The sequence below is a fragment of the Notothenia rossii genome (assembly GCF_949606895.1).
Source record: "Notothenia rossii genome assembly, chromosome: 8".
Lineage (NCBI taxonomy): Eukaryota > Metazoa > Chordata > Actinopteri > Perciformes > Nototheniidae > Notothenia > Notothenia rossii.
In genome coordinates this window covers 42,008,505-42,021,679 of record NC_136906.1, presented here as the reverse complement: position 1 = coordinate 42,021,679, position 13,175 = coordinate 42,008,505, and the positions used below count along the sequence as shown (strand labels likewise).

General features: G+C 40.7%; 1 protein-coding gene across 2 annotated transcripts in view; it reads right to left on the bottom strand.

Annotated features, from left to right (window-relative positions):
* The window catches only part of LOC307017377 (junction plakoglobin-like), a 708,820-nt gene that overhangs the window by 205,593 nt on the left and 490,052 nt on the right, over window positions 1-13,175 (bottom strand). For both annotated transcript variants that reach the window (XM_079646967.1, XM_079646968.1), the window contains exons 6-7: window positions 4,822-5,075; window positions 3,699-3,937 (exon numbers count right to left, since the gene is read on the bottom strand). In XM_079646967.1, coding sequence (XP_079503093.1) covers window positions 3,699-3,937; window positions 4,822-5,075 — 493 coding nt within the window. The remainder of the gene's footprint in view (window positions 1-3,698; window positions 3,938-4,821; window positions 5,076-13,175) is intronic.

Below are 13,175 nucleotides of genomic sequence, written 5' to 3'. Positions count from 1 at the left end.
ATATACCTTCCTTCTTTGTCTTTGATTTCTTTATCATATTCAAATTGGGTTTTATTGGATATTAATATTGCAACTCCTCTTCCCCTCCCCTCGTTATATGAACTATAGTATACATTTCTGAAACCGTACCTTCTCAGTTTTTCATGTTCTAATTTGGATAAATGGGTCTCCTGAAGGAATATGATTTGTACATTTTCCTTTTTCAATTTTCTTATAACCCTCTCTCTTTTCTTTGGTGTGCTTAGACCATTTACATTCAGCGACACTATATTGGTACCGTTAGACATCCTTACGTTTTACTGCTTCCTCGATATGTGCTCCCGAAACCACTCTGCAATATGTAAACATGTACATTATGGACAAAACACAAACCAGAAATAAAAAGGGCTTCCAAATATGTGGGAATCTTCCATCACAGTGCGTGGGGAAAGTCCTCCTCTTCAATGAGGGCCTCAAACGATTAGAATGAATGAGTGAATGAACGAATGAGGTCCTTGGACCTCAAACTAGACCCAAAAAAGGGGGGTCCATAAAGTCCAATCATGTCCAACATCACTAACTCATCATCTCTAGGCCGTCTCATATTGTCTTCACTTAAATAAGCGTTGAGTGGCTTTAACAGTTTAACTTTATAGCCATACCTGCTTTTGTATTCAGAATTCTAACCTCGTTCCTTTAGTAAAGAGTCCTAAGCTCTCAGCTGGTAGGCTTGTAGCTTTTCTCTCACCCGGTGCGCTGCCTTCTTTCTCGGCTTTGCCCCCTTCACTGGCTGCCACTCCGTCCCTCCTTGCAGTCTCCCCTCTGCTGTAGATTAATTGTCATCTTCGGGAGTTTCCACCGAGTAGCCTCTTTCTTTCATATCTTGTGCAGCCTCTCTAGCGCTTCCATATGTCTTTACTCCGTTGTTCCAATGTATGCGTATTTTTGCCAAAGGTGTCTGAAAGCGAATTCCCTTTTCCTTCAAGATAGTTTTAATACCAGAGTATGCCTTCCTTTTCTGCATGATCTCTGTCGCATAATCATGATCAAAAAAGATTTGCCTGTCTCCTACTTTAATCTTTTTCTACCATGCTTTCTTTAGAATAATTTCCTTAGTCTCGTACGTTTGAAAGTTCACTATCATTGATCTTGGAGGTGCACTCGGGGGCGGCTTTTGCCCGTGGGCTCGATGGGCACGTTGGATCTGGAGGAGGGGTCTGTCGGGGAGTTTGAGTTCAGTGCTGAGGAGTCGTTCCAGGTATTTACCGACGGAGCTCCCCTCTGTATCCTCCGGTATGCCAAAGACCCTGATGTTGTTTCTTCTTGTTCTTCCCTCCACGTCCGTTAATTTGTCTTGCATCTGCCGTGTATGATCCGACATTCCCAACAGTGCACCGTTAGCCACTGACTGCCACTCTTCTAACTCAGCTATGCGTGACTCGGCTTCGCTAACACTCATTTTCTGTGTCTGTATTAGTAGTTTTAGATTTTCTGTGAGCATACTGTATAATTCTTGCCGGAGATTATTCATTTCTTCTTTCATTTCCTTCTTCAGTTCATCTTTAAATGTGGATAGCTGGTGTCGTAGGTCCTGCTTGAGCTCTTGGATATCATTGCTGATAGCTGCTAGCCCGGCACGTAGCATATCTGTGGTATCCTGTGGCTCTGCTGTCTCTGTTAGCTCTTCGTCGTGTTTGCTAGCTTCGGCGGATTCGTCCATTTTGGGTTGTTCTCCTACTTTGTCTTGCTTTTTGTTAGCTTCTACTGAAGCTTTCCGAGTAAATCGCCAGAACGTCGACACCTCCTCATCTCCACCGCTCCCATGTTTTCTTTTGTGTTGCCATAAGTTAGTCTCTCTGCGTTTGTGCGCTGGGCTAATGCTAATAATGCTAATGCGAGGATAATAAAATGGCAGCGGGGCGTGGTTTGCATCTCACTGGGTTCCACTCATTCTGTGCATGCACACCACTGAAAACAAATTGGCAGATTGGTCTTACATTAATTAAGATATATGTATACCCCTTAGGGCATGAACAACCTAATTACATCATAATAAAACCGTTTGGGTGTGTATGATCAGAGGGTCAGTGGTTTGATCCCCAGCACTCAACATGTCAAAGTGTCTCAGGGCAGACTCTTCAGCGTTAATGCTCCTGTGTGCATGTAGTGTACGTAAAGTGTATGTAAGTATCTTTGGATAAAGGTGTCAGATAAATGCAGTGGTGGATAGTCACAAAGTAAATTTACTTAGGTACTGTATTTTTGTTAAAAAATATAGAAAATATAAATAAATTGTTTAAAAACATTGATATTTATTCATAGGTTAAGATATCCAGCAGCAGTAGGCTATATAAAGTAATTTAAATTAGCTCTACATGTACCAGCTGTGATAAACACACTAACACATCATAATCCAATCATACGATTCTGAAATGGGCACAGTAATTTTGCTCTTGGTACTTTAAGTATAATTGAACGCCGAAACTGTTTTACTTTTACCTAAGTATTATTGAAGAAGATTCAATTTACTGTCATTACGTAGTAAAGGTAGTACTATGTAATGAAACGGTTTCTTTGCATTTGACCCATCCTAGTGTTAGGAACAGTGGGCTGCTATTATGAACTGTGCCCGGGGAGCAGTGTAGGGAACGGAGCCTTGCTCAGGGACACCTCTGTAGCACGTGGTCTTTTCGGGACTTGAACTGGTGACCTTCCATTTGCCAAGCCAAGTCTCTATGGACTTTGCCACCACCACCCTATCATATTGAATGCAATACTTTTTCTCATAACACATTATTTTTACAATTCATTGTTTCTTTGACTTAGGCAAGACATCTGAGCACTTCTTCCACCGCTGGCTAAATAACATGTAATGTAAGGATGCATTCACACCGAATAGTCCGCTTCTCTGGTGCGCACCAGACCACAGTTTGTTACATTGTTTCATTTTTCAGAAGGTTCGGTTTGCGTTCACACGGGCAAAACTCAAACGGATTATAAACTTTAAACAAAAGTCATGTGCACGGAAATGCTGTTCAACCATTGCTCAGACATTAAGGGGGAAAAAACGCAAATCCCGTCAATTTCTACCGGAGCCTCCGCCATGGAGCATCGGCACTTTCGGCAGGTTATTCTCATGCTGCTGTCAATCTGGAGATCAACAGACACTAGCGGCCCACGCATATTATTATATAATCAGACAACGTCCGTTAAAAAATATTATAACACATATAATGAGAGACGTTCTGCAGTAAGGAGGTGCGTTTCACCGACGACAGGTGTTCTTAATTTTATGTAGTTGACGGAGCATTTTTACTTTACACGACACTGTTCAACACTTCATTCTGCTTCACTCTTTAACTAAACTACCACGGATGTCTTGAAAGACTCTTTCGCTAAAGATTTTTTAAGACACCCGCGTTCTTGTGACACGTAAATACTACGCTTCCTATGTTTTGGTGCGGACTGCGTTCACACCAGCAATGAACTGCTCCAGAGTTCGCAAGCAAGCGTTCCGAGACCACCTATTTTAGCGGACCAGAGTCCGGTTGTTTAGTTCACTTAAGAGGTCTCGGACTGTGTTCACACCGACCCAAATGAACCGCACCAAGCGGCTAAATGCACCAGGGTTCGATTCAACCGGACTACAACCGGATACGAGGCAGGTGTGAACGCACCCTAATATAACTCTTTGTAGGCACTATTTCCAGTGTTTCTACCTCAGCATGCGGACCAGTGCTGGGATCCCTACAGACTTGAATATGGCTAGCAGCCCCTCTCTCTGGTGGGACAGGCAGTGCAGCACGCTGGCCGCACAACGGGCCGTCTCCACGTCAGCTGCTGTTGTCATGGCGCGCACCACAGCGCCTACAATGGTGTGAGACTGCACCAGCACCCGGCGACTGGCCTCCTTACGAGTCAGCTGGTTGACTATCATGACTGCTTTGTTCACCACAACCTGGGGAGGAAATAAAGTAACAGTGTCAAATATAATGCCTAAAGAAGGGGTCCAAACCTTTTTCACTGAGGGCCACATACAGAAAAAGGTGAGGTTTATTGCCTCATATGTTCAGTTAAGTTAAGATAACAAAATTAATCAAATGTAGGTAAATTATGCTTGATACTTGAATATGCTTTAAGAAAACAAACAGCCTCCTTCAAAGCTCACCAGAGGGTTCACTTTATTTTGTTACAAACAGTGTTGCAGCTCATCCCTTAAAAAAGAAGCCTCAGAATGCTTTTAATAAGGGGGAAAATGAAGGGTATATTTCAAGCTGGTTATGGATATAAGTAATACATTTGTACATATATATATTTGTAAATATATATTTAAGAAGTACAATATAGGAAAAGCAAAAGTTTCAGGTGTGGGCCATGTTACATTATACTTTTAGAATTTGCAAAGAGCCAATTGAAAATGGACTAAGGGCCGCACTTGGCCCCCGGACACCCCTAGTCTGACAGCTTAGTTCAGGGGTGTCAAACTCAAGACCTGTGTACCAAAGGCGGCCCATGACTTCATTTTATGTGGCCCGCAAGAGCTTGCAAAGAATATAATACGTTTATTATACGGTTACATGCCGCTTTACAGAAGCACGTTGTCCATAAACTGCATGTCCCACAATGCATCACATTTTGTGACATGCCCACTGAAGAGACTTGCAATTATTGGCAATTATGTAATTTAATACATTATTTTATATATAATATGTATTTATATATCTATATTTATAAAATCTTAAAGTTACAACTGGCCCTTTGAGTGCAACCGTAATACTGATGTGGCCAGTGATGAAATTGAGTTTGACACCCCTGGCTTAGTTGTTAGGTGTGTGTGCGTACCGGGTCATTGTCGGCCAGCAGCTTGGTGAGCTCCGGTACGGCCCGGGTGGCCAGCTCTGCGTCGTCCTGGTAGTTTATCAGGTGGACTATAGCATTCTTCAGCAGGTGAGAGGGCTCAGCAAGACGCTGCACGTTGCTCTGTTGTGAAGGATCTGATTGGACGGGCATGGCTGCCTCCTCCTCAACCAGGGTCTCTGGAAACATGGCCGCCCTGACCCGCTGAGCCCGGGTTAGAGATAACTGAGAATCTAAATCTGTCATGGGAGAGAAAGAGAGACAGTCAGAGTGTGGTTGTGTGTGTGTGTGTGTGTGTGTGTGTGTGTGTGTGTGTGTGTGTGTGTGTGTGTGTGTGTGTGTGTGTGTGTGTGTGTGTGTGTGTGTGTGTGTGTGTGTGTGTGTGTGTGTGTGTGTGTGTGTGTGAACAGATAACTAACTGTGGTTCTGCAGCCAATGTATGTGTGTGTCTGAAGTCAAAACAATGCTCAGTAATTACATTCAAGCAGCAGTGTAAACCCCAACAGTAGCCTACTACAAACTCATAAGTATTATGGGTACTGCAATCAAAACCAAATATCAAGTCAACCGAACAATAAACGTATACGTTCTTTTAACGAAAAGTGCTGTTTAATTTAATGTGGATCATAGTTTATGAGTGAATATTCAAATTTGAATTATAACTTCTGAGTGAACAGTCACGCAGTGTCTGACGTCCTTACGTCATGACGTTGCGACGAATCGAGAAAAATCCATCCAACATGGCGGTTCTTGCAAGCGAAGGGATTGCACACATGGTTTAACTTGTAAGTAGAAATAAGTAGAAATAAGTAGAAAAAAAAAAGTAGAAATAAGTCGTTAAAACAGTTTTTCTTGTTATAATATTGTAAGGATATACCACCCGAAGATAATATGTGATCGTTAGACCCCATTGTTAAATTCAGAGTTACGTGCACAGCGCAGTTACCGGCTGCTTTGCTCTATTAGTCGAATGTCTGACTGCCGGTGTTACCGTTTAACTGGTGGCGCGGCGAACTCGTGATATTCTAAAACGGTAGGAATGTGTCGTACTTTGAGGAGACATTGTCGAATAAGCAGGAAATACACATTTCGATTGCTTTTTATTTGTGTCGTTTACATTTATCTTTTGGTATATTTGGCTGGATAGGAACACTTTGATGCACATTCAGTATCAGTGTGTGAGGTTGTGGTTGCGATTGCGATATCCGGACGCGTACAGCGTGGACTACAAAATGAAATTTAGGTGACTGGGGATATGTGTTCAAAACATTGCAAGCTTGAATAAATAATTTAAACCATTTATTTTTGCCCGACTTATTACTGAATATCGTTCTTAATGTGATACCAAGTCCATCTGAGACCTGTGTACACCTTCAGACAACCTCCAAGTGAAGCCCACGTTGTTTACTCACAGTTTGAAAGCAGCGTGGAGAAGTCTTCAGCTGTGGAGCTGTGATCCGCCCAGGTTAACTTGTGATATGACTTCTGTTCTGCGGTTATCTAACAGCGATCATGTTTAATATTAAAGACTACACACATGTATCCCTTATCAAACGGTATTCTGTACTTTGCAGCACTTATCCACATAAGATGTGGCAGTTTACTTGGTTAACTTTCGTTTTGCATCGATACAGCAACACAAACCGAGTGACGAGGATACTCACATACGTTGAGAACTACACAAATATATTCATAATTTTTACTCTGGTGTGAACAGGGTGACCAGATGTCCCGCTTTGCGCAGGACTGCGCAGCATTTTCACGACTTTTGGTGCGTCCCGCAAATTGAGACGATGTCCCGCATATTTCATTTTGATTGGCTAAAACGCTTTTCTAAAATTAGCTTTATTCAATGGCTGTTGAGAAAGCAGGGAAGGCTATCATCACGGGGGTGTGTTTGCTGTCAATCAAACTGTAACACACGGTGGGTGCTGGTCAAGTGTTAACCAATGAGAGTAACTCACTCACACACACCCCGCCGCGGCCCCGCCAAACAACAACAACGAAAGTCAGCCAATAACACAGGCGACACAGCAGGTTATGGAACATGGAGGAAACTGAAACTACAGCTCAGAATAAAATAAGATGCACATACAACAAACACTGGGAAGACACTTACCCGTGGCTGAAGCCAGTGCAGATTAATTGAATAATTGTTCAATTTCACATCGTGGTGAATACGACATCATAAGACACAGAGAATGCGATTCTCCCAAGAAAACGTGTCGCTCAAAAAGAGACATCCCACTCTATGAAGACATTCCTACTCAAGTGTTTACCATATAATGCAACACTCCCAATCATACAGGTCAAATGACTGTGGTAACAAGCTAGCGCCGACCATTTTTCCAGACTCTGAGATAGTAAAGAAAATGTCATGAGTAGTAATATTAATCCCGCTTTCGTCTCATTAGTATGCATAAAAAAGTGAAAGGTCACACCTCCCCCAATTATGCAAATGAGCTAAGTCCCGCCTCCCTTTGTTCGAGGTGTGATATCCCAAGTAGGTGTGATATCCCAAGTAGGTGTGAGATCCGTCGATAGGAGGGGGTGATGTGTATTCACATGTGTGAAAAGCCCCCACTGTTGCGCCTTATGGTGTATAATACAAAAAAATGCTGTTTCAATCACATTAGTATGCACAAAAAGTGAGACGTGGGCCCGCCCCCATGTGTGTGTGTGTGTGTGTGTGTGTGTGTGTGTGTGTGTGTGTGTGTGTGTGTGTGTGTGTGTGTGTGTGTGTGTGTGCAGAGGCGCGGGAAGGTATTTTGAGTGGGGGTGCTGAGGTGCCGGACTCCAGTGAACACTATTACGGGCACTATAGAGCACGCACAAAAAAACTCCCCACACGCAAACACACAGTAAACCCGCGACTGTTAAAATGAAGGCTCGATAATCAGCTCACGGCATATAGGCAGGGGTAAAGTGCTATTTTTTACGAGTGGGGAGTGGACCTCACCTCCTCTAGGGGGGTCCGGGGGGATGTTCCCCCGGGAAGATTTTTTTTAAATATTGAAGTTAAAAGCATCAATCTGGTGCACTTTAAGAGCAACATTAAGAGATCTATGGATACTTCTCTCAACACCCAGATGAAACACAACTGAAAGCAGATGTTCTTTTTCTTTATGGATATTTTACAAATCACTCCCCTTTCAAACTGTATTCTTGTTTTACTGCCATATAGTATTTCATAACTGTTTTTCCTTTATTCTCTTATTTTTTTTATAACTATAATGATCATATGAAGGTGTGCCGCGGAAATAATCTTTTGAATAATTTTTGACCAAACCGTTTGAGACCCACTGAGATAACTTAGACTAAAGTTAACTATCTAAACACTCAGAGAGTCCTTTAGCTCACCTGAGCCCCTCAGTCTGAGAGGAGAGCTCTCCTCCAGCTTGTTGTGGAACAAACAGCTCCGTGTGTCCGTTAGTGCAGCTAGCTAACCAGATGCTAACAACACGGTCCCTGCTGCTGGCACCGGTCCCTCTCTCTCTCCCCCTCTCTCACACACACTAAATGCGCTATTTCCGCACACACACAGAGCCGCGACCTTGAATGACACAAGCATACTTTTATTTCCATGCAACTCTGATTGGTCTGGTTTCTTGCCTCTGTTGCATTCACTGAACACGGGAAATTACAGTCCTGCCGTCCTTTCTAGTGTCTTGATGAGGTTCACGTAAAGCACGGTTAATGTATTATATTATTGAGGTAGAATTGTCCGGGGCTACAGAAAAAACATTCGGGGCAGGCCAAATATTATTTTACCAACAATGGGGAATGTATTGGCTACATATTACACAGATTATGCACAGCGGGAGCAGCAAAAACCGTCAAATAATAATTCAGACAGGGGAGCTCCGCACCCCCTGCCTGCCGCTAGGGGGTGCTGCAGCGCCCTCAGCACCCCCCTTCCCGCGCCCATGTGTGTGTGTGTGTGTGTGTGTGTGTGTGTGTGTGTGTTGTGTGTGTGTGTGTGTGTGTGTGTGTGTGTGTGTGTGTGTGTGTGTGTGTGTGTGTGTGTGTGTGTGTGTGTGTGTGTGTGTGTGTGTGTGTGTGTGTGTGTGTGTGTGTGTGTGTGTGTGTGTGTGTGTGTGTGTGTGAGACGGTGTCCCCTAACCCCTGCTGTGGACCGGGGCTACATCAAATCTTATTTTAGCCTCATAAAGAAAGGCCCACCATAAACATAATAGTTAAAAATAGTATTGATGTATGTTACCACTTTCCTTCTTCATCAGAGAGCCCCTTTCTAACGGGAGTCTAAGCTAACATCTACTCTCGTCTCAAAGCCTCCTTCCTTCTGCCGTGATGCAGGCAAATGCTGCCCCTCTCTACTATAAAATCACCATACAATTGTATTGTCCTATCTAAATTAGATTAAGGTTTTAATATGATTTGTGTTAATTAGTTTACTAGCTATGAGGAAGTATCTCTCTACACTGCAAGGATTAGACTGATGGTTGTAATTTTGTTGAGCCATTGACCTGGCTAAGGGTTTATAAGGATATCTAGTTTCTACAGAAAGAGAAAGGTGATGATGAACCACCCTGGCATTTCTTCTCTGCGTTTTCCTGACCTGGATCTGATCCTGAAAAACTCTGGTAAGTACTTCATATAATTATTAAATGTTGTATGTTGTGTTTTAAACAACCTCTGTGTATATATTGTATTTATTGTGTATTAGCACTCTGATTCATAAATGGTTTTTAAGTTTTGGGGAGACTGTTAACTAATGTTGAAGTACTTTAGTGGATGGGATGGAGTCTCACACAGTGTTTGTGAAGGTGTGTGTGTGTGTGTGTGTGTGTGTGTGTGTGTGTGTGTGTGTGTGTGTGTGTGTGTGTGTGTGTGTGTGTGTGTGTGTGTGTGTGTGTGTGTGTGTGTGTGTGTGTGTGTGTGTGTGTGTGTGTGTGTGTGTGTGTGTGTGTGTGAGCCTGGCCCTGCCCCTCCTCCCCCCCTTCCTGCCATCTTATCACTAGAGAGAGGGGGGATGGAATTTAAAAACAGTTACCTTACACTTGTATTTGTTCTCTCTAAAACAAAGTGTCTGTAAAGGTGGGGGAGACCGTCTCCCCCCTTCCTGCCATCTCTCTGTTTCTGCTGATGTGTAAAATATACAAAATAACGTTTTATATACTTGCTCAATTGTTAAAAGGTGATGAAGTTTGCAGCGTAAGCCAGCCATCAGTGTGTCTAAAAGTATCTTGGCAAGAGAAAAAAGCCAAAATCCGCCTAGGCCATTAAAAAGAAACCGAATTCCTTACAAAGTACTTCATATAACACTGTTTCGATGAAACAATGCAGTCTTGATAACTTGACTTGACTAACATTACTTTTTTAAATATATGTTTTTAGATGCTTTACTTTGATTTCTTTCATGTTATTTTAACACAACGTTACTTTTTTCATATTTTTTCAACATCGCCCCCAAGTCTATCTCCAGACTCAAATCACAGCTTTGAAAAAGTTCAGTCAGAGCAGCCAAAAAACTGTCCACGTTTCACAAATGAACACACATGCAGACTTGACTACTTGGCAGTTGATTAAAGCAGATTTGTCCTTTTTCATCTCTCAAAGGTTTGGGTCCTGTTCAACACTGGGTACAGAAATATATTCAATATACAGTCATATGTACGTAAATATTTTTTAAGTTGTAAGCACTTAGAAATATACATTTGATTGCATTTAAAGTGGTTGTAGACAACTTATCATAATGAAGTATGTAATTTGTAATGGATGTATAATAAAGACGACATTAGCATTTGAATTGGCTCCCTATAAGACTCGCTTTCTCTATGAAATTATGTCTGACTCTGAGTAGTGTTCTCCCTTTCACAATAAAAGCCCAAACACAATACTTTCTGAATCACTGCAGGAAATATTGTGCTAAAATGCAAATACAAATAGCTTACAGTAGCTCCCAAGTAGTTGAACAATTGGAAAACCGCAAGGACTGCGGAAACACCTACTGGCAAAGGATTGCGGATGCAAATTATGCAAAGAGGAAGAAAAAACATTATATCTAAAGCTAGATAACACAATCTACGTATTGACAGTATGAGTACAACAAAAACAGTACGCATGTTGATGCAAACGACGATGTTCAGTAAACGATCAATCAAAATCGAAGGATCCAATGTATTTTTAAATGGAGCAGAAATAGAACTAGTCTCCCAGTTCAAGTATCTTGAACAGGGAGTGTCATATGGGACTCAAACTTGACTTTTAAGAAACATATCAAGAAAGTATCCAATACCATTAAATTCAACTTGCAACATTTTAAACAAATTAGACCTTTTCTTAACTGTCAATGCTGCAAAGTCATACCTCCACTGTATGATTCTATCCCACATTGAATACTGTTTTACAAACTGGTCGTTTGCTTGTGGCACACACCTGAAACCCATAGAACAGCTGTTCAAGAGAGCTATCCAAGTGTTCGACAGAAAGCCACATTCATACCACCACTGTACCATCCTTGAAAATCACAATTTCTTGAGTTTTGACAATTTTAAGTCTTTTAAAAGTATGTGTTTTTTTAAAAATAATATTTACATGGGCTGGCCCCCCTCCCCTTAGGGGAATTCATCCACAGAAACACACTGGATGCAGCACTAGGTCAGAAACCAGAGGAGACTGTGAAGTCCACCACAGACGGACCACCTTTGGACAAAATGTATTCGCCATTAAAGGTAGCTCATTGTGGAATAGCCCCCCAACTGAGATACAGGATTGTCCCACTCTCTTAAAGGTCAACTTAAAGAATGGTTGAGCAGCAAAAAGACGTGTAATCACCGCTAAATAAATGCACTTTAACACAGGGGTATCTCCTCTTGCACTTTATGTAGCACTTTTATCTTATCTTGCACTTTATATATCATAGCTGCTACATTGTACTGCCTTGTGGTAAATGCTTGTATGCTGCTCATGCTCTTTCTGCATATCATGTATTTATGTTTTGCTGTATATATAAATGTCATGTTCTTATATGCTGTATGTGACGGGACTACAGATGGAAATTAGCTCAAAGCTAAAATCAAGCTCATTTACACTTGTAAGCATTATTTTTGTTTTAAAGTGTTCATCAATGTGCACTACGGTGGCCCTGAAGAAAATTCAACATTAAAATATGTTATCAATGTCCCCATTCCCAGTTTGTTTGGGAATAATTGCGATGTTTACTATGTTTTGGTAGCTCTTAACAAAACTGAATTTTTGTGTATGACAACTTTACAACTGGTAGAAAGTTAAGTACTTTTTCTGAACCGATTTTCTTTAAGAATGTGACTCTTAACACACCATCCCCCCAAGAGCCAGACATACTCATCCCCTTTTCAACGCCCCCTACAGCAGCTCAGGTGTGAAACCCCCATACAGAATGTCAGTCACTGTGTAAAACTTTTATTTTCTTAAAAGACTGTGACTCTAAAAGGCAAGTTTGTGATTTTAACACTGTTTCGATGAAGCAATGCAGTCTTGATAACTTGACTTGACTCACATTAATTTTTTTAATATATGTTTTTTAGATGTTTTACTTTGATTTCTTTCATGTTATTTTAAGATTTTTGAAAATAAAATACTTTTGAATACATTTTCTTTAAAGGCACTTTTTGATTTTAACGCTATTTCAATGGAGCAATCCAGTTTTGTTGACATCAATGCTTTATTCTCTTTTCTTGTGTTACTAAGATACTTTTAGTTACACTTTAATGGATGCAAAACTTTATAACCTGGTAAAATATTCATTAATTTGTAAGGAATTTGGTTTCTTTCTGTTTCTCTAAAAGGTAAGTTTGTGATTTTAACACTGTTTCGATGAAACAATGCAGTCTTGATAACTTGACTTGACTAACATTACTTTTTTTAATATATGTTTTTTAGATGTTTTACTTTGATTTCTTTCATGTTATTTTAAGATTTTTGAAAATAAAATACTTTTGAATACATTTTCTTTAAAGGCACTTTTTGATTTTAACGCTATTTCAATGGAGCAATCCAGTTTTGTTGACATCAATGCTTTATTCTCTTTTCTTGTGTTACTAAGATACTTTTAGTTACACTTTAATGGATGCAAAACTTTATAACCTGGTAAAATATTCATTAATTTGTAAGGAATTTGGTTTCTTTCTGTTTCTCTAAAAGGCAAGTTTGTGATTTTAACACTGTTTCGATGAAACAATGCAGTCTTGATAACTTGACTTGACTAACATTACTTTTTTAAATATATGTTTTTTAGATGCTTTACTTTGATTTCTTTCATGTTATTTTAACACAACATAACTTTTTTCATATTTTTCAACATACTGTGATATTTTGTTTTTGTCTTTCTCTCCTTT